At 42.6% G+C, this 20743-nt stretch overlaps 1 protein-coding gene across 4 annotated transcripts in view; it reads left to right on the top strand.

The window, feature by feature from the left end:
* The window catches only part of acot7 (acyl-CoA thioesterase 7), a 71082-nt gene that overhangs the window by 6511 nt on the left and 43828 nt on the right, over positions 1–20743 (top strand). For 2 of the 4 annotated variants that reach the window (XM_037773236.1, XM_037773234.1), the window contains exons 2-7: positions 2261–2378; positions 3213–3369; positions 17856–17947; positions 18150–18264; positions 20141–20155; positions 20330–20416. In XM_037773236.1, coding sequence (XP_037629164.1) covers positions 2261–2378; positions 3213–3369; positions 17856–17947; positions 18150–18264; positions 20141–20155; positions 20330–20416 — 584 coding nt within the window. The remainder of the gene's footprint in view (positions 1–2260; positions 2379–3212; positions 3370–17855; positions 17948–18149; positions 18265–20140; positions 20156–20329; positions 20417–20743) is intronic. The other 2 variants (XM_037773237.1, XM_037773235.1) reach the window with 1 other exon arrangement.

Genomic DNA, 20743 nt, shown 5'->3' with positions numbered 1-20743 from the left:
TTAGTCAAGTATTTAATACTCTTATCAACATGGGAGTGGACAAATATGCTGCTTTATGGAAATGTATCTATATATTTATTATTGGAAATCAATTAACAACACAAAACAATGACAGATATTGTCCAGAAACCCTCACAGGTACTGCATTTAGAATAAAACAATATGCTGAAATCATAACATGGCAAACTGCAGCCCAACAGGCAACAACAGCTGTCAGTGTGTCAGTGTGCTGACTTGACTATGACTTGCCCCAAACTGCATGTGATTATCATAAAGTGGGCATGTCTGTAAAGGGGAGACTCGTGGGTACCCATAGAACCCATTTACATTCACTGATCTGGAGGTCAGAGGTCAAGGGACCCCTTTGAAAATGGACATGACAGTTTTTCCTCGCCAAAATTTAGCGTTAAGTTTGGAGTGTTTTTTAACCTCCTTCATGACCAGCTAGTCTGACATGGTTGGTACCGATGGATTCATTAGGTTTTCTAGTTTTATATGATACCAGTATCTTCATACTAGCATTAAAACTGAACCCGCTACAACCTAAAAATCACAAGTTGTGTTAATGCCTTAAAGAAATTACTGGCGTTAAAACAAATTTACATTATTATTGCGTAAACTTTGACAGCCCTGATATTATTAGAATGACATTTCTGACATTTTTTTTATTGTCCTGGTGATATGCTGTGTCATATTTGAATTTATCTTTTATGTACTAGAGAAGCCAAAGAGAAATTTCCACTAAGGTGGACAATAAAGTCAAAGTCAAAGTAAAGTAAAGTATTGAATCGCGTCAAAAACATGTCTTCTCCTGCACTCAGCCGAGTGGCTGATAGCTGATCAGGATAGTCGCTGCACCATTTAAATACTACAGCCTCATTCATTATATCAATATCGTGATATGAGTCTAGAAATCATCTTAGATTTTGGGTATCGTAATATGGCTGAAGTGTTGTCTTTCCCTGGTTTTAAAGGCTGCATTACAGTGAAGCGGTGTCATTTTCTGAACTTACCAGACTGTTCCAGCTGTTCTATTATTTGCCTTTATCCACTTAGTCATTATATCCACATTACTGATGATTATTTATCAAAACTCTCTGTAATATTTTGTAAAAGCACCAATAGTCAACGCTACAATATTGTTGCAATATTGATATCGCTCCATATCGCTCAGCCCGACCCTCATATCATAGATATGATGAACAGAAATGTAAATCAACACCTTTCTGATTATGTTTCACAGCGGTAGTATATTATCACCGTGCTGTAGTAGCAGATCGAGTTATGGATTTATTTTCTGGTTACTATATGTGTAATACAACAATGTCCCGTGTATCCTGCTCTGTTCTGGAAGCCGGTGAAACGTTATTTAGTGTTGCAATCGTTAAACTCCTCCACCTGTTTACATGCAACTCTGACTCAGACTGTTTTAGAGGAAGTCTAACGAGCTCTGTCATTCTTATAAACACAGAACATTAATCATTTCAAGTTGGCATTAGTAAGAATCTCCAGATGATTCATTATTGTCAACAAACATTTAACATTGCACAATCAACTCTATTAGACGGATGTCAAGATGTGGATCTTCGTACTTTGCGTGCACATTCCTGTAAAGCCTGATTGGCGTGATCAGTCAGATCTCAATGCAGCGGTGCATACCTCGTGTGTCTGTGACCGCTGAGTATGTCAGTAGATCGGATTGTAAGTGGTAGAACTAGTTTCACTGACACACTGAAGACTTGGACGGCAGTATGTAGTCATCAGATAGACATGGAGGAGGTGAAGAGAGGTGAAAAATGAAGAAAAACTCCAACAACATGTTTTGCTCGTCACAGCAGATGTGTTCCTAGATAGCTCTATAGTTCTGTCAACAAACATGATCAGATTATTATGTCTCTCTTTTTCAGATAAGGTCTCAACAAACAATCTGTCATACATTAAAGCCTGATTCAACTGAATAAATCAATAACTAAATATGTTGAAATGCAGTTAGTAAACTGCTCAGAGACTTAAACTAAAAACACACCGCCTATAGGCACATTTAGTTAAACTGTGGTAGTGCTGATTAACAACCAGTATTAAAGTACCAGATGTTGTTAGAGTAAGAAGAGACTCCTGAATCGTTGCTCAACAATGCCACCATCTATTGCAGCTTCAGGATGCTGATAACTCTTAGATAACAAGATGCTAAAAACAGATGATGTAATCCCACCATCACATCCACAGTCCTGCTAACTAACCAGTCTTCTCTTTACTGCAGGATCATGCGGCCGGACGACGCCAACATTGTGGGCAACGTCCACGGCGGCATCATCCTCAGGATGATCGAGGAAGCCGGATGCATCGTCGGCACACGACACTGCAACACACAGAACGGGGTGAGAGACAGCAGCTACACTCCGACTGAACACCCTAAACTGTTTTATTGTACCGTTGGTTAATAAAGATCACAGGATCTTGTTACAAGGTTCGTTTTAGTAGCAAAGTACGTGAATTGTACAATCATACATTTGTCCAGGACTAAATGTTCCTTTTCAACACCTGAATATTATAAAAATAAAACATGTGCATATTAGTCTACAGTGCAGAAACTGTCTGCAGAGCACGATAAATGTGAAGGGCTCAAGAAAGAAAGAAATTATTATCATTATTTACATTCAATATGATAAATGGAAATTAGTCAAATCAAGAACCTTAAACCTTGGTAGAGTTGTTTCTCTCCCCTGCATCTGGTGGGTCGTTGCTGCGCTTTAAAAAGCTTTTAGAACCTCTGATCTAGAGAACATGATGTGTTTATTAACACACAACGTTTTTCCAGTATTAAAAAAATAGTTTGTTTATATAATTTGAGACAGTAGTCCACCGTTCAAAGCATGACCACAATTCCACATAGTTCACCTCGTCAGTAACGATACATATAACATCTTTTAAATCTCTTATTTCCACACTGCATGGCAGCATTGATATTGTTTTTATTCAGTATTCCCTCACTCAGATTTATTTTCCTCTTTTCAACTTTCACCTGGTGAACTTTAACTGGCTTTTAAAGGGACTATTTGTAACTTTCAGAAATGCTTGTTAACAGCGACACCTGTGGCCGTTAAGTCAAGGAAAGTCTGTAAATTTCTGAAAGTTACAAATAGTCCCTTTAATGTTGTGAAAGCATGTCTAATAGTTGTGTAAGTTGTAGGTGTGCTGTTTCTCCTCTCTAGGACCGCTGTTTGGCAGCTCTGGTTCGGGTGGAGAAGACAGAGTTCCTGTTCCCCATGTTCATCGGCGAAGTCGCCCATGTCACCGCCGAGATCACGTACGCCTCCAAGCACTCGCTGGAGGTGCAGGTCAAGGTCACGGCTGAGAACATCCTCACAGGTGATTAACATCTGATACTTTCACAACAGGCATGTACCACGTAGTAAAGATCAGGCATTCCTTCAACCTCACCTACATCCTGTAGCAGCGTTCACCTTTAGCCTCATTCTCACCCACATCACTGCAGACAGAGGAGGAGAAAGAATGAAAGACATTCAGGTACACAGGTATTCACTGGCAGGGAGATGGACACAATGATAAACACCCACATACACACATACAAAAACTTACCACCTACAATTTATGCCATAATAACTAGTGCTATATTTTTATATATTGATTAATCAGTAATTTTTAAAGAAAAATAAGTCTAATTTCTCTGATTCCAGCTTCTCAAATGTGAATATTCTCTGGTTTCTTTACTCCTCTATGACAGTAAACTGAATGTCTTTGAGTTGTGGACAAAACAAGACATTTGTGGACGTCATCTCGGACTTTGGGAAACACCGATCGATATTTTTTCACATTTTATAGACCAAACAACTATTTGATTAATCGAGAAAATAATCCCACTGTTTTCAGACCAAAATCCATTTTTTATTTTTGTAATTTGTAATTTTATTGATTTTTTACATGAACATTTTGGTCCACAAATCAAACTCCTATATGCAAAATAATATTAATATAAAAAATAATAGTAAATAAATAAATAAATAAATAATATCTACAAAATCCTAATATACAAAATAAAATAAATAAATAAATAAAATAAAAGGCACAAATTAAATACATATTCCTACATTCATCTGCACCATGGTCTAATCTAATTTACAAGCATCCAATCAATTTGCAGACACATAAAGAGTGTGTGTGTGTGTATGTGTCAGCGTGTGTGTGTGTGTGTGCAAGTATTGTGTGATGATGTGTGCTTTACTTCAAGGTCTGTCCACATGAGCAATGTATTCCAAGTAGTCTCCCCACTTTGCCACATATTTCTCAGTCCTGTCCTTCGAGCTGAAAGAAATTTGTTGGTATGATGCCACTTTTTACTCAACTTTTATTTGTATTTTTATTTAATTTTAATTTTCTTTTTTTAATTAAAATTAAAATTAAAATTAAAATTATTTCTTTATTTTTAAATTTTTTAAATTTTTTTTATGTAAATTCAAATTTTTTAAATTTTAATTTTATATTATTATTTGCACCAGTTCTTTGTCATCTATCTCGTGTGCAGAGACTTCTCTTACTGTGCAGAATGCTGCGTGCTCCTGTAGTTTATTATTACATTATATTGTATTTGTTAGTCAAAATCATATTTGGTTGCAGGTTATTATTCATTTCACTGTAATGCACAACATTTACATCATTGAGTGCCATGACTTTTGCTATATGTTGGCCGGGAAAGTTATTTTTTTAAATGCTGTAAAACTACCGTAGAAGAATTAATCTAATTCTGTCGCTATTTGTTTGTATTTTTTGTTCTTCATTTGAAAAGTCTAATTCGTCCAAATGCAGGATATGTCACTGAGCACTGAGTGTGTTAAGGTCAGGAGTTGTTGTTCAGCTGTGTGACCAGCAGAGAGCAGCACACAATCAGTAACTGAACCCCGGGAAGCATGAAGGATGAAACGCTGCTTTCATGAGCTGCAGCGTTATGTTGCTGTGACGGGGGAATAGAAACTAACAGTCGTGTTGATTCCAGTTTTAGAATGTTTGCCAAGTGATGCAGTCTGTAATTCTGGTTTATTATTAACATATGTGCACATTTGATGTGCGCTACGTAGACATAAAAGCATGCACACACATGTATGCAGGCTTACACAGACACACACACTGCCCAGAGTCCCTTGAGTAAAGACGCAGGGAGGACCACATTGGGCTGACCTAGCGTTATCTCTGAACCTTTAAATGCCAGCGGCTACAGTCAGTGATGCACACACTGTCCGTAACAACCACCCATGTAATGTGCTGACCGTACTGTAACTGATTGAATTCATGTCAAAGTGGTGGAGACGATGATGTCGACACCTATTAATACACGTATAGACATGGTATGTCACGGTGATGCTGATGTCAATGACTTTCAGTAGCACAGGAAGAGTTTCTTGATATGTCACAAAGGGAACCTCACTCACAGACAGACAGACAGATGTGAGGAGAGAGGCAGGCAGACATATCAATGGGTCAGAAGATAGCAGAGGGAATGAAAGAGGAAGAAAGAGTGAGAGTAGGAAAAGAGAGAGTAAGAAGAAGGACGAAGGAAAGGAGGTGTGAGAAACAAAAGAAGTATCCCCTAGACAGCCGTTGCCCTAGCAACAGGCTTGTACTGGTTGGTTGGCTGGTTGCTGGGCTGGAAGCAGGTTGATGGAGGCGGAGGCAGAGATATGAGATGACAGGTGGAGAGCAGTGTATACGTACGTACATACAGGCATCGGCACGGACAGCCCGCTACAGTACACAGGACCTCAGCCAGGAAGGACCCCGAAGAGGGGAGATCAGGAAGAGAGCTGATGATCAAAATAATCACACATTTATGATTCAGTGCAGTGATCCAGGGTTTATTCCTTATTCTATATTTATACATATAATGGGCAAAAACAATGTTTGAAACAAAGTCAGACTTGTAAACTCTGTATTTTGCAAAAACATCCTGATATTTTCACTTTTATAAACATATTTTAACTTTTCTTTTTTACTAAATTAGCACACATTCTCACCATATAGAGAGGTGCAGGAATGAGTCCTAAAACCTGGAAATGAGTGTTTGGCACTTCCGGTTCCCTCGTCTGGAAGTCAATGTGTTTTTAGTTGATTTAACGTTTTGTTCTACGATATAAAATCCGTCAGTAAATATCCCACTCGCGAATTTTGAAGCTTTTACGTGTCTTAAAAAAGGCGGTTGCTAACAAGCGGCTAAATGAGACTACTAAACGTCATCACGCCGACTCGTCCGCCGTTACAGCCTCGTTGTGTATACTCACGCTCATGTGACCTTGGTGTAGTTTGTTTACTTCCGGTGATTGCATTCACACTTCAAAAATCATAAAAGCGGCGTTCATTTGTGGAGATTATCTTGCGGACCAAAGTGTGTCAGTATCATAAACGTGTGTTTGCCACAGAGCTGATTTTCTGCAATAATCCAAAACCCGATGGAACAATCCCATTGGCTCTTTGTGGAGAGAACCAGGGCAATGCTAACTTCCTGGTTGTACGTCATCCCTGCAGCTCTCTATTTGCACTTTTAGAAGCATATTTTTATTTATACTATGTTGACATTTTATGTGAAGGGGTTGTAGATTATTCTGTAATAAAGCAGAACAAAAACAGACGCTGGTCACTTGATGAGCCAATTCTCAGCTCCACAATTTATTCATTTGTGTTAGTTTTATTTTCAGTGCACGTCTAAGTGTACGTAGGTTCAGTGTTGTTCCTCTGGGACTTTACTGTTGAGGTCTCTGGAGGCTGCGTAGGCCAACACAACATCTGCCCAAATTATAGATACAAACTCTGCCGTCACCCTGATTCATATTTTATTTTTTTAAAGATTAATTTGGGGGGATTTTATGCTTTTATTTGTTGGTGGAGAGAGACAGGAAATGTGAGGGGAGAGAGTCGGTGAATGATTTGCAGAAAACGGTTCACCAAGCCGGGAGGTGATTCATATTCAGCATCATCATGTGTCAGTCCAACAAAAAGAAAAAGTATAACACATATTAAACATCTGTCTCAAGAATATAAATTAAATCCGTGGTTCCCGACCTTTTTTCCTTAAGGGACCCCTTTTCTATCCTTGAGTAATCTGACGACCCCTAAGTGACATATTTTATGGATAATTCATATTATATTCAATGCATAACAATAACGGTATAAAACAACTGATAAACAGCGATTTGGATGAATTTTGAGCTGATTATTTCTGGTGAATGTTGAGTCAGAGATGAGTTTCCTGTTGTTTTGGGGGACTTTTAATACAATTCTGTCTCTGTTATGTATTTTTAGTGATTTTTTTTAACAATCATTAATACTTAAGAGGCTTACATTGTTGGTGAATTCAGTGTTTTCTTCTCCTGGACGGTTGAAGCTCTTTGGTTGTTTTAACTGCGTACTCTTCTAATGCAGGACGAGGCTGTTTAGCAGACTCTTATCGGCTCTGCGAATATAACTTGTGTTCAGGTCTTCACCGTGCCCTTTATCTTGTTTAAATCATAAGTAATAATTAAAAATACAATTTCATTTAGTTCTCTTCACAGAAATGAATGAAATGCTAGATATAGACCAACTGTATATTTTTTTAAAAAGTTTTCTTACACCCCTTGAAGGGACTGTTTGTAACTTTTTAAGCGGATAAATGTACCGGGTCGGGACACATGCGCGCTCGTGTGTAGCCGCTCTCTGCCTGCTCGCCTTCACTCAGACAGCGCGCGCGTTCTCGCTCAGCTCGCTCCACCTCTAGACGTGAACGCGCGCTCACTACACACTGCAGAAGAGTTAGTTTAGCTCTGAGAATATCTAGTGAATGTACAGTGGACGTTTGTGCAGAAATAACTGCTGCAGCTCCTCCAGACCAACAGAGGTTCTCCGTGTCTTGTGAAGTGACGGGACTCTGCAACGAGTTACGTTGTTGTAGATCTAAATCATGTTCATGGAGAGACCTTCGTCTGGTCAGCTAACATTACTGCCAAGCAGGTGAAATATAGAATGATATTGTGGTTTTAGCTGACGTGTGTCGCCTCACTGTTTTGAGCGATGCTCCTTCAGGTATATTTAGAGCGAGCAAGCGCGAGCCCGACACTGACTTTCGTTGATTTCACGGCCACAGTTGTCGCTGTTAAGAAGCATTTCTGAAAGTTACAAATAGTCCCTTTAAAATGAAGAAGTCCTCGCGACCCGCTGTGAAGCTACGGTGACTCCTAGTGGGGGTCGGGACCCCTATGTTGGGAACCAGTGAAATAAAATACCAGTATATAGAGAATATTTTCCAGTACTGTGTAGAGCGAGCAGATACGTATACATCCTCAAATCAGAAATACTGTGCAGGCAGCTTCAACATTAAAAGATGAGTCAGAGGAGAGGCTGTGACTCTCTGAGGTCATAGCTATAGGAAGTAGGTCATATATATGGGTTGATACAGCTGCTATTCATGTCCGTCTGTTTTTACGAATTTATTTGTATCCAAACCTCAAAAGAATCACCCATTCTTATTCACATTATGTAGGGCTGTGTGAATGAATAGTTGAGCACATGTTTATGTGCATGTTTAGGTTGTAGATGGTGGATTTGTGCAGGAGTTCACACGTCAATAACTGAGAAAGGTTGTGTAAGAAGTGCGTGTTTCTCTTTGTGCATTTAGACGCATCGCTGTGCGAATGTGTGTTTGCGACACAGTAGGTATGTGCATAGTGGGGTGCATCTGTACTGTACACATGCATGTAGAGTGTGTGCATGGGTACGTGTGTGTGATTTCATCAGTGTTTGGCCCTTTAAAAGGTTCCTGCGGGGCCGAGGGGGAAGAGAAGATAACGGGAGCAGACATTATTTGCTTCTGTCATGTCGGCTTAGCGTCAGGCCTCACACACACACTGTGGCCCAGTCAGACACGGACGCCAAGTGGATGTACCTGCACACATGCTCCGACACGACGCACGCACACACGTACTGACACACACACACACACATATGCGGTTGTGGAGGGATGACCTGCGTGCATAAAGAGCCTGTCTGATGTGCACATGCTGACACATTGTGCACAGAAAAAGTCACACACCTACACGTTGTCACACAGTCGCACACTGAACACACACACACACTTCTCTTCTTTCTAAAAGAAGTCTGGTAGTGAGGCGGGACTGGGAGGGTTTCACATGTTCCTGGCTAGATCTGGTCCCAGGCAGAAGATTGATGGATGGTTTGGACAGGAAATATTACTGTTTGGTTGTAGACGTATGGGTTTATGTTTATATTTTTATGCACCGTTGTTCATATTAGAGAGTCCGTGCACGCTCTTCTTTGCATACTGCGACACTATGTCGAGTACGCTCTCTGTGTGCATGCATCGTTGTATTCATGCATTCATGTTTATTTCACGTGTGTGTGTGCGTGTGTGTGTGTTTGTGTGTGTGTGTGTGTGTGTGTTGGGGGAGGAGGCAAGCACCCAGGTTCCACAGTCAGTCAGGCAGCATCTCGTCAGGCAGGCCTCAGTCACGGCCCCCCAGGGGAAGGCTGCCTACTGTGGGCACGAGCCGTGATGATTGTCCCCGCTGGGGGGATTGCACATGCGCACTAACGTACACACAGACCCACACACAGATTTGCATGTACCCATGTATGTACTAACGTGCATAAAAATACACATACATACCTCGAAAACTGCACACAGTCACACACACACACACACACACACACACACACAATCAGGCTTTTGCACGCACACGCACAAGATCTGCAGATGTGAAATTGCCACACAAAAAACCCCACTCATGTAAGAACACACACACGTGTTTGTGCGCAGCCACCATCGGAACAAACACACACACGTACACGACATTCCTGCAGAAGTATAATAATGCTTGTATTGCATGTACGCTCACTCAGGCATACATTTGCATAAACACAGCATACACAGATCGTGCCCCCTCAACACACACACATGCATAGACAGAGCTGAGAGCAATGCATTGTGGGTTGAGGCTTAAAATAAGCATGACAGTTCCTGCCATGATCCTGGTGGGTCACACGGCTGCACATACTGAAAGCGTGAACATACATGCACAAAATAAATAAATAAATAAATGTGTTTATATTGAGCTCTGCAGCTCATTGAACAAAATATTAATAATTATAATAATATAATATATAATATAATGATATGCATACTTTTCTGTTTTATTCAATTGTCCAGTCATTAAAGTTGCGTTAAAGCGTCGCACCCGGGTAAACACTGTTAGCTCTGTAAGCACTGTTACTGTTGTTTTCACCGTTAGCGCTGTTAGCACCGTTAGCTACGAGTCACCGCCTCAGCCGCCGCAAAGAGTCTAGAAACAAAGAGACGAAACTCTACTAATATTTTATTGTTCAGCACCGGCCATTTCAGTAGAATATGACAATAGAATAGAAATAATGTTGTTTTACTTTCGTATGGCACTTTTCAGGCGGATGTTTTGCCGGCTTCTGGGAGTCACTTTGGTCCAAAATGGCAGAAGCGTAGCTCTGCTGCCGGGCGCTGATGTTGAAATGGAACCAACCATTGACTTTCACTTCTTGGCAATATACTATACGTTCTTTGGCCATCGCCATGTTGAGAGCCGTGCGGAGGCAATAGAAATGCTCCCAATCTCACATTTAGAATTTAAAGGGACTGTATGTAAGTTTTCACAGGTATACATATTTTCTAATCTTTTTTTATTGCCAGTGTGTGAACAGGTTGTAACCTAACCCTAAAAAACGAGACCTTTCGTGACCCTCTGGGTTTCCTCTATCAGCCTGTAGACCGCTTTTAATGTGAAGAACCCAGGTGCTGTCCAACAGAGGTGACGTCACGCACGCTTGCAAGTGCCTTTATATTCAGCTCTGCTACAGGGCTAACAGTGTGTAGCCATAGCTAATGTTCAGTTAGAAATGGTGTCCGCTAAATGCTAAACGACCAGCCCCCCACCACAGCTCAGACTCCAACACAAACTCCACGCTGACTGTCGTAACTTAACGGCCACAGGTGTCACTGTTAACAAGCAATTTCTGATTCTTACATAGAGTCCCTTTAAAGGGACTGTGCATATGCACGCTCGCGTGTGGCTGAAGTCTCTGCTCCGCTGCCTGCTTGCCTTCCCAAGCGCGTTCTCGCTGTCTCGCTCCACCTCTAGATGTGCATGCGTGCTCACTCCACACTGCAGAAGAGTTAGTTTAGCTCTGAGAATATCGAGTGAATGTACAGTGGACGTTTGTGCAGAAATAACTGCTGCAGCTCCTCCAGACCAACAGAGGTTTCCCGTGTCTTGTGAAGTGACGGGGCTCCGCAGCGAGAAATGTAATCACCGGCACCCAGTCGGAGACGGTAACGTTTCTCTTCCTGCAGCGGGGCTGAAGCAGGAACAGAAACGTTACCGTGTCCGACCGGGTGCCGGTGTCTCTCTCCGGCTGCGGTCGGAGGCGATAACGTTTCTCTTCCTGCTTCAGCCTCAAAGCCAACACTAGGATCAGCATTGATTCATGGAGAGACCTTCGTCTGGTCAGCTAACATTACTGCCAAGCAGGTGAATTATAGAGTGATATTGTGATTTTAGCTGTTGAGCGATGCTCGTTCATGTCTATTTAGAGCGAGCCCGACGCTGACTTTCGTTGACTTCACGGCCACAGGTGTCGCTGTTAGCAAGCATTTCTGAAAGTTGCAAATAGTCCCTTTAAACAACCACAGCAGGATGAATCTAATTTATGTGTACTTTTTATGATGTAAAATCTATCAAATCTCAATTTAAACATTTAATAAAAACCTGTAAGGCCTTTAACAATTACAAACGAGGCGTTTGACTTTTGGAGCACAGAAGAATCTCCTGAGGGCGTAGCTGAGGTCCTGAGATAACGGAAGCAAAAGATTAAAGGACATCTGAGTACAACAGAAAAATGACGTTTATGTAGAATCACTCTGTAATCCATCACAAATACACCACAATGCTTAAAATGAGTATTGGATATTCCTTTTCTGTCAAAATGCTCCATCCCCAAACCTCTCCTCCTGGCATGCTGGTATCAGGCTGTAGCATCCCACCGTGGGCCGGTAGTGTGGTTAAAAGTAATCGAGCCTTGGCTCAGCTCAATGGAAAATCTGTGGTTTTGATCACGGGGATCAAGCAGTAAGAACGATGCTCGCTGCACTGTCTCTGAGCCGGGAACATGGTGTTCAGGAAGGAGAAAAGAAAGCGAGGGGGTTTCTCTGCTCAGAGGAAGAATGAAGGGGTGGTGGGCAAGAGTCAAGGGGGGAGAGCAGCGGAGGGCTGAACCAGGAAACTACGGCGATAAATCAAGTGAATCTGAAGTGGATGGAGAGGGAAGGAGATTGTGGAGAAAGAGAGAGGAGGAAAGGAACAACAAGATGAGAGATTACAGATCTAAGAGTATAGCGCAGACTGGAAGTCTGGACTGTTCAAAGTCTTTGAGAACAGAAAATGTGCATTTAGGAGATTTCAATAATGGCATGAAGTAATGATTGATGCCTTAAAGTTAGATTAAAGGGGATCGGATGATGCATAAGTAGTGCTGGGGGGACGTTTCCCCTTCTTAAGCACCCGTGTGAACACTCAAATCAGAAGCCAGAAAATGCTCTGATTTATAATTAAACATGACGGAGCAGAGTGTTTGGGAATTCTGCTGCCTATCACACACCGTGTGTCGACGGCTGCTCCACAACGGCTACTGGTGCTGTTTGTTTTATAGAGAAAATCAGATTTGCTGGATTTTTGTCTCGTTATGAGCTGAAAGTTGAAGATTTAGAATAAACACACCGACCAGAAGATACTTTTTTTTAGTTTTTGTAGCAGCAGACTGCCAGACTCTGTGGTTTCTGGTGTCAGTATACTTTATTACTGCTGCTCATGCTTAAGTGCTCTCCGTTTGCCGACATTATTCTGCCGTAAAATCAGCCAAGTGATGCTAGTTGGATCGTCTCCTGTGTGTAATATCCTGCCGTTCACAGGCAGTCGTCTTGCACGTTTATGCACTCAATGCACCAATACACCATCAACTTAAAAACAGCACCGCCACTGTCAGGTGCCATTTGTCTCAGCCGTCATCGTAGCTGCCCTTTTTTACATTCATTATTTTAAAGCTGCCCCCAGATGAACTTGAAGAACTACGCACACTGCTATATGTTTATTGAGCGTTGTGACGTGGAGTGTGGAAATTTGAGTGAGCAGATTTGTGGAGCTTGTGTTCAGGGTGGATGCAGCCAAAACCTTCCTATTCACTAATTCATTAATGCGAACTAAGTAAGCCAGCTGTCCCCCCCTCCGCTAGTCGAAACCTCTCCTCTGTGACTGAGTTCAGTTCTCTGTTATCACATAGAAACAACACATACAATAAACACATTTCTCCATGTTGATCAAATGTTTCTACAGACATTTTACAGTTTAAACAAGATAAATATTCTACATGGAGTAGGACAGTCCATATGGTCTGTCTCTAGTTCTTTTCCCTTAAAGAAATAGTTTGGGTGTTTTGAAGTGGGGTTGTATGAGGTTCTTATCCATAGTCGGTGTATTACCTACAGTACATGACGGTGGCACGCCTCCAGTTTGGAGAAGCAGACAGGAGTTACCACACGGGAACAAAGTAATGTACTGCTGCGGACGGGACCGGCAGTAAAACATGTTTTATCCGCTTAAAAGAAAGGTTCACCTAAAAAAAAACGATCAGTTTAAAGGGACTGTTTGTAACTTTCTAAGCGTATAAATGTAGCGGATCGGGACACATGCGCGTTCGCATATGCGCGCTCGCATATGCGCACTCGCATATGCGCGCCCGCATATGCGCGCTCGCGCATGTGTCCGGAGCCTCGTCTGCTCTGCCTGCTTACCTTCACTCAGACAGAGCGCGCGTCCTCGCTGTCTCGCTCCACCTCTAGACGTGAACGCGCGCTCACTCCACACTGCAGGAGAGTTAGTTTAGCTCTGAGAATATCTAGTGAATGTACAGTGGACGTTTGTGCAGAAATAACTGCTGCAGCTCCTCCAGACCAACAGAGGTTTTCCGTGTCTTGTGAAGTGACGGGGCTCCTCAACGAGTTACGTTGTCGTCTCGTTACCGACCGGGTGCCGGTGTCTTCGGCTGCCGGCTGCGGTCGGGAGGCGATAACGTAACTCGTTGAGGAGTCCCCGCTGCCTCAGCCTGCGCTGAGGCAGGAAAAGCCAACACTAGGATCAGATCTAAATCATGTCCACGGAGAGACCTTCGTCTGGTCAGCTAACATTACTGCCAAGCAGCTGAAATATAGAGTGATGTTGTGCTTTTAGCTGACGTGTGTCGCCTCACTGTTTTGAGCGACGCTCGTTCATGTCTATTTAGAGCGAGCAAGCGCAAGCTTGACGCTGACTTTCGTTGATTTCAAGGCCACAGGTGTCGCTGTTAACAAGCAATTCTGAATCTTACAAATAGTCCCTTTAAATTGATATAGATGTTTTTTAGGTGGGCCTTTCTTTTAGGTGTCTAAACTAACTAACTGGGGGCGTGCCGACCGTCATCTACAGTAGGTAATACACTGACTATGGATAAGTACCTCATACAACCCCACTTCAAAACACCCAAACTATCCCTTTAACGTGTGTGATACTGCAGGCATGATGAGGAATAATATGTGCTGTTTTACTGTGAAGGTAATACGGGTGCAGTCCAGGCAATGACATGGTCAAACATTGACATTGTCTTCATTTGATGCAGAGGGATTTGAAATTCAAAGCCAGCTCCCCGGTTACAACATGGTCAAAAAGGTCATTAGTCGAACTGGGAATGGTTCATTTCAGTGCTTCACCCTCTGTCTCTCTCTCCCTCCTCCTCCTCTTCCTCCCTCCATCCTAAACACAGTTCACTTGAAAGGTCCAGCAGGAGCTAATAATAGACCGGAGTCACTCAGTCTTGGTAGAGTCAAGGATATGTAAATATGCCTTTTCTCCTCTGGGCAACTTCCTGGTTGCTGGCAAGGGCGGGAGCCAATGAGAGGAGGAGGAGAGGAGCGCGGTCGGCATGGCAACGCGGCCCGGCTGTCTGCACGGTTTTAACTCGGGTGTAAAATGCAAATGTTATTCCCCAAGAGTAGCCTCATGCCATAAGCCTCCGCTCCCACTCTCTTCTCTTAACTTCACATTCTGCAAAGTCTCCGTCTGGTTTATCAAAGTACACACAGTCACGTCTTCATTTTCACTACCATTGTTATTCATTTATTAGACGTCTTATTTGTGTGTCCATGTTAATGCAATGCAAAGGTTTAAGTTTCTATTTATTTGGCACAAGTAAAGATAGTGAAATATGTGCAAAGCAACCAAAAAAAAGTTGATCAGATGCTGCAGCCACAAGTAAAAGCCTTTAACGCTGTAAGATTTCATGATTTGATTTTGAACCTGCTGGCCCTGTGCTGTCTTTAATCTGTGTGCCATAACAACACAACCTCAAAATAGACCCTCTCTCTCTCTCTCTCTCTCTCTCTCTCTCTCTCTCTCTGTTAGCAAATTGAGAGAAAAAAAGTTTAAGCAGAATAGAACAGATATCGCTATGGCAACCTCTCCGCCTGATTGCTATGAGATATGATTTCCATAAGTTGTCTTCTTCTTCTTCTGATCTTCTGGTTGTTAACTTTCTGTGGGAAGGCAGAGCTAATGCCTCCAACCACCAACACGTTTCATGTACGATGTGGAGGCATATGGAAATATCAGACCATATATACCAGGAAGACGCCTACATTGATGATGCAGATGGTTTTATTTAGGGATTAATTAAAGTGACAGCACTTATTTCCAGCATTTTTCCCAAGATATTCATGACACAAAAATAGCAAGTAATACTTTAAATATCAAAACAGTTAAAGGGACTGTTTGTAACTTCTTACACGTATAAATCATTCCAACACAAACTACATGGAAGGACCGAAACTGCAAAGTTCTATCTAGTGAAGCCCGTCTGTTAAACAGTGTCAACACTTCCTGCTTCAGCCTCCCGACCGCGGTTAGAAGACACAGGGAAGACCGTAGCTTTGGTCTCCAGGGCCGGAGTCTCTGCTGTACTCTGCTCCTCTGCTCCTCTGCCTGCCTTCACTCACACACCGCGCTCGTTCTCACTCGCTCTCTCGCTCCACCTCTCACGTGCATTCGCGAACACTGCACACTGCAGAAGAGTTACGTTATCGTCTCCGACCAAAACTGCGGTGTCTCCCATGTTCCTTCTGAACATGGTCAGGAGGCTGAAGCAGGAAAAGCCAACACTGGGATCAGCAATATCAGAAATATAGAGTGATGTTGTGCTTTTAGCTGACGTCTGTCGCCTCACTGTTTTGAGCAATGCTCGTTCATGTCTATGTAGAGCGAGCACGAGCGCCAGCAACAGGACGCTGACTTTAGTTGACTTAACGGCCACAGGTGAAGCTGTTAACAAGACATTTCTGATTCTTACATAGAGTCCCTTTAAAGGAACTGTTTGTAACTTTCTAAGCGTATAAATGTAGCGGGTCGGGACACATGCGCGCTCGCATATGCGCGCTCGCATATGCGCGCTCGCAGGACACAGGATCAGCATTGATTCATGGAGAGACCTTGGTCTGGTCAGCTAACATTACTGCCAAGCAGCTGAAATATAGAGTGATATTGTGCTTTTAGCTGACGTGTGTCTCCTCACTGTTTTGAGCGATGCTCGTTCATGTCCATTTAGAGCGAGCACAAGCGCGAGCCCGACGCTGACTTTCGTTGCCTTAACGGCCACAGGTGTCGCTGTTAAGAAGCATTTCTGAAAGTTACAAATAGTCCCTTTAAGTGTTTGTCAGTCAAACGAAGGTTTGGGTTAAGAACGTGGTTGTTTTTTGGAGGACTGAATGATAGAAGTAGAAATGATGATGATGTCAGAGTTATTGTGGAATCTTTTTATTTTTCAGTTCGAGGTGTTGCGATATACCGGCGGTACTGACGATAACCGTGTTATTTAAAAATGAAATATTGATATCATGTTATTAATACACATATGATATATCATGTAAATAACCCAGAGCCTCTTAAATCATTTTATATATGGATACAGACTCTCTCTCCACTTCCCTACACTCCTTCTTTTTGCCTAAAAAGAGACCAAATGCACAATAAAGAAAATATTTTTTTTTCTCAAATTGTCTATAGATATTGTGATAATATAGTTATCATGAATTCTTTTGGCCACAATACTCGTGTAGTGAAAATCTGATATCGTGACACTTTCTTAAATTTTCACCTCCATCTTCAAAAAACAACTTTAAATCGTCACAGAAGACAGAAACTATACGTGCTTCTGTATGTTCTGCTTCATTATTGTGACACATTATTGTGTCAACTGCCAAAGAAGAATGTTTATACAGAGAATTTAATGAGCGAGTTGCCGTCGTATTTCATCCATTTTCATAATCACAACATGAAAATGCAGAAAGTTCAGGATTCAGGGATTATGCTAAACTAACCGAGGGACGGCGTTTAGTGAATGTGAGCTTGTGTTTCTGAATAGACGTGAATGATTGTCTTTGAACAAAGTCCTCTTCTTTTCTTTTTTTCCCGCTCCTTTGTCTGCAGAAGAAAGACTAATCTCGAGGCAGCACCGCTGGATTTGTTAAAAACTGGATAGGCTTTTTTATTGGGGTGTTAATGAAAGTGTCTGTTTTGACAACAGCTATTTCAAACTTGTTTGCGCCATTGTTGTTTTAATTAAAAGACGTGTCAAAACTTGTTGCTTATTGGTCACAAAACTCCGAGTAGATTGTGTTTATTTGGTGGAAGAAAGCTGTAAAATTCCTTCCCTCCCCGCTGTACAAGAATTCAACCTTTTCTCTGTGACTGCAGGTGCCAAGAAGCTGGCCAACAAGGCGGCGCTGTGGTACGTCCCCTGCTCTCTGAAGAATGTCGACAAGGTCATGGATGTGCCGCCCATCAAGGTACACGGAAACTTTGTGGCCCTGACCTTCACGGGCTGAAGTTTGGTATTTTACCTGTCAGCTTGTCTCTGTCTCTATCTGACTCAGACTCTTAAAGTTTGTCTTTGAATGCCAGTGTGATAAACTTTACTTTACTCTACAGGTATTTGAGTATGTGTCCACCTGTGTGCAGGTGTTCATACTGTATATGCTCTGTCTGTAGTATGCCAGTGCAGAACAAGAGGAGCAGGGCAGGAAGCGCTACGAGGCTCAGAAGATGGAGAGACTGGAGACCAAAGCGAGGATTGAAACGGTGGTTTCTCCTCCAGCCAACCCAGGTAACATCCTGACAGAGCAGTTAACACACAACAGAAATCAGAGGTGTACATAATGTTCTTTCTCCCATGTGGATTGAAAGACGTTGCAAATATCAGCTGGTATAATCAGTGTTGTCATTTAACCTGCAGATTTTATATAACACCTCCACTTCACACAGAGCCTCTGCACACACCTATTACAGGCTGAATTAATATATTTTTGTTGTACAATCAATGTACAGGACTTTATATACACTGATCAGCCATAACATTCAGACCACTGACAGGTGACATGTATAACACTGATTATCTCGTTACCATGGCACCTGGCAGTGGGGGGGATGTATTAGACAGCAAGTGAACATTTTGAACTTTGAGTTGAAAGCAGAAAAAATGGGCCAGTGTAAGGATGTGAGCGACTTTGACGAGGGCCAAATAGTGCTGGCTAGACGACCGGGTCAGAGCATCTCCAGAACTGCAGCTCTTGTGGGATGTTCCTGGTCTGCAGCGGTCAGGACCTACCAGAAGTGGTCCAAGGAAGGAGAACCGGTGAACCGGCGACAGGGTCAGACCCGAGGCTCATTGATGCACGTGGGGAGCGAAGGCTGGCCCGTGTTGTCCGATCCAGTAGAAGAGCTACTGGAGCTCAAACTGATGAAAAAGTTAATGCTGGTTCTGATAGAAAGGTGTCAGAGCACACAGTGAGGAGCAGTTTGTTGCGTATGGGGCTGCGTAGCCGCAGACCGGTCAGGGTGTCCCGTGCTGACCCGTGTCCACCGCCAAAAGCGCCCACAATGGGCACGTGAGCATCAGAACTGGACCACGGAGCGATGGAAGAAGGTGGTCCGGTCTGATGAATCATCTTTTACATCATGTGGATGGCGACGAGTTGGAGGTGTTGAATTGGCCTCCAAATTCTCCAGGTCTCAATCCGATGGAGCATCTGTGGGATGTGCTGGACAAACAATTCCGATCCACGGAGGCCTCACCTCGCAACTTATACAGGACTTAAAGGATCTGCTACTGACGGCTTGGTGCCAGATACCACAGCAGACCTTCAGAGGTCTAGTGGAGTCCAGGCCTCCACGGGTCAGGAGGGGGACCTACTCAATATGAGGCAGGTGGTCATAATGTTATGGCTGATTGGTGTACATGTAGTGGTCGTAGTAACAGGAGAACATTCAGGTACACGTAACACAGGACGCCGTGTTCTGTGTCGGTATTTTCATCGCTGTACCTTTTCCAGCTGTGATGATGAACTGCAGCATGAAGTTTAAAGCACATATTTTCCTCTGCATAAGACATTTTATGTTAACATGTCTGAACGGTTGGTTTGGACGGCCAGATAAATTAGATTTCTCCGTTGTTACACTGTGAAACAATTATCTAGATTGATGTTGTGTTAAGTACTGAGGTAAAATAATATCATCTGTCTATAGAGTGAAGAATCCCTCGTGTGCTTTCAGTAATTCATGTACTACGTATGGGGCACTGTTGTAACTTTTGCCTTCCACTAAACATTACGATACTAAAAGAACTTAGGGCCGTCCTCGACTGAAGAAATTCTTATTCGACTAACACTCTTACGATTTTGTCAGCTAATCTATTAGTTAGCTGTAAAACTGAGTTTCTCCACAAAGAATCACACAAAAGCACCACTTTAATTCTGGTGTTTACCAGAGATGTGCTCACAAGTTTCTTGGAAATAAGTCATTCAGCATGAAAAAAAGCATAAAAAACGACTAAAGAAATCTTAGTGGACTTATCAACCAAAAGGGCGACCCTATTAAATAACATTTAAGTTGATCAAAGGAACATATTTGCTCTGTAAATGTATTCAATCATAGTAAGATTGATAACTAATTTCTGTAATTTTGTCATGTTCACTCGACCGCAGAGGATCCACCAAAAGGTAAGTTCACTCGCTCCGCAGGCTGCATGTCCGTATGGTGACGTTGGCGGGGCAGCACACAGAAGCATGTAGTTGATGTCTGTGTTACACACTAACAAGGTTTTCAGTGCAGAAACTGCTATTTGTTTCACGTTTCTTCTGTTGTGTTCATACTTCTGTGTGTTTGCATTGCAGAGCAACACACAGTTGGTTCCAGCCAGTCCAGTCTGATCCATCTGGTGGGCCCCTCTGACTGCACGCTACACAACTACGTTCATGGCGGTGAGTCCCAACGGCTTCTTTTAATCACCAGATTGCAGGTTGAGCAGGTCATTAGGTGGACAGTTGACTTTCTGTGTTCATGCTAAAGAGTTGTAATAAATGGGCCATTCATTTTGATATTAGTGATGAATGAAATGACTAGCTGCAGCGTGAGGGGGGGTCACTCATAGTGTCCAACCCACGAGAATCCACAGCCAACTCTCTGCAGCTATAAGAACATTTTAGCCACTTAAAGCTTCAGGCTGTATATGAGAAGTGGACGTAGTCACCGTGACGTCACACGTTGGTTTGTGGACTGACGTTTTGAAGCATCAAGTTCTGCATTTC

This window comes from Sebastes umbrosus, chromosome 6 (assembly GCF_015220745.1).
Source record: "Sebastes umbrosus isolate fSebUmb1 chromosome 6, fSebUmb1.pri, whole genome shotgun sequence".
NCBI classification, from domain to species: Eukaryota; Metazoa; Chordata; class Actinopteri; order Perciformes; family Sebastidae; genus Sebastes; species Sebastes umbrosus.
The sequence above is the reverse complement of the archived record's forward strand: the minus strand, read 5'-3'. Positions and strand labels throughout refer to the sequence as shown.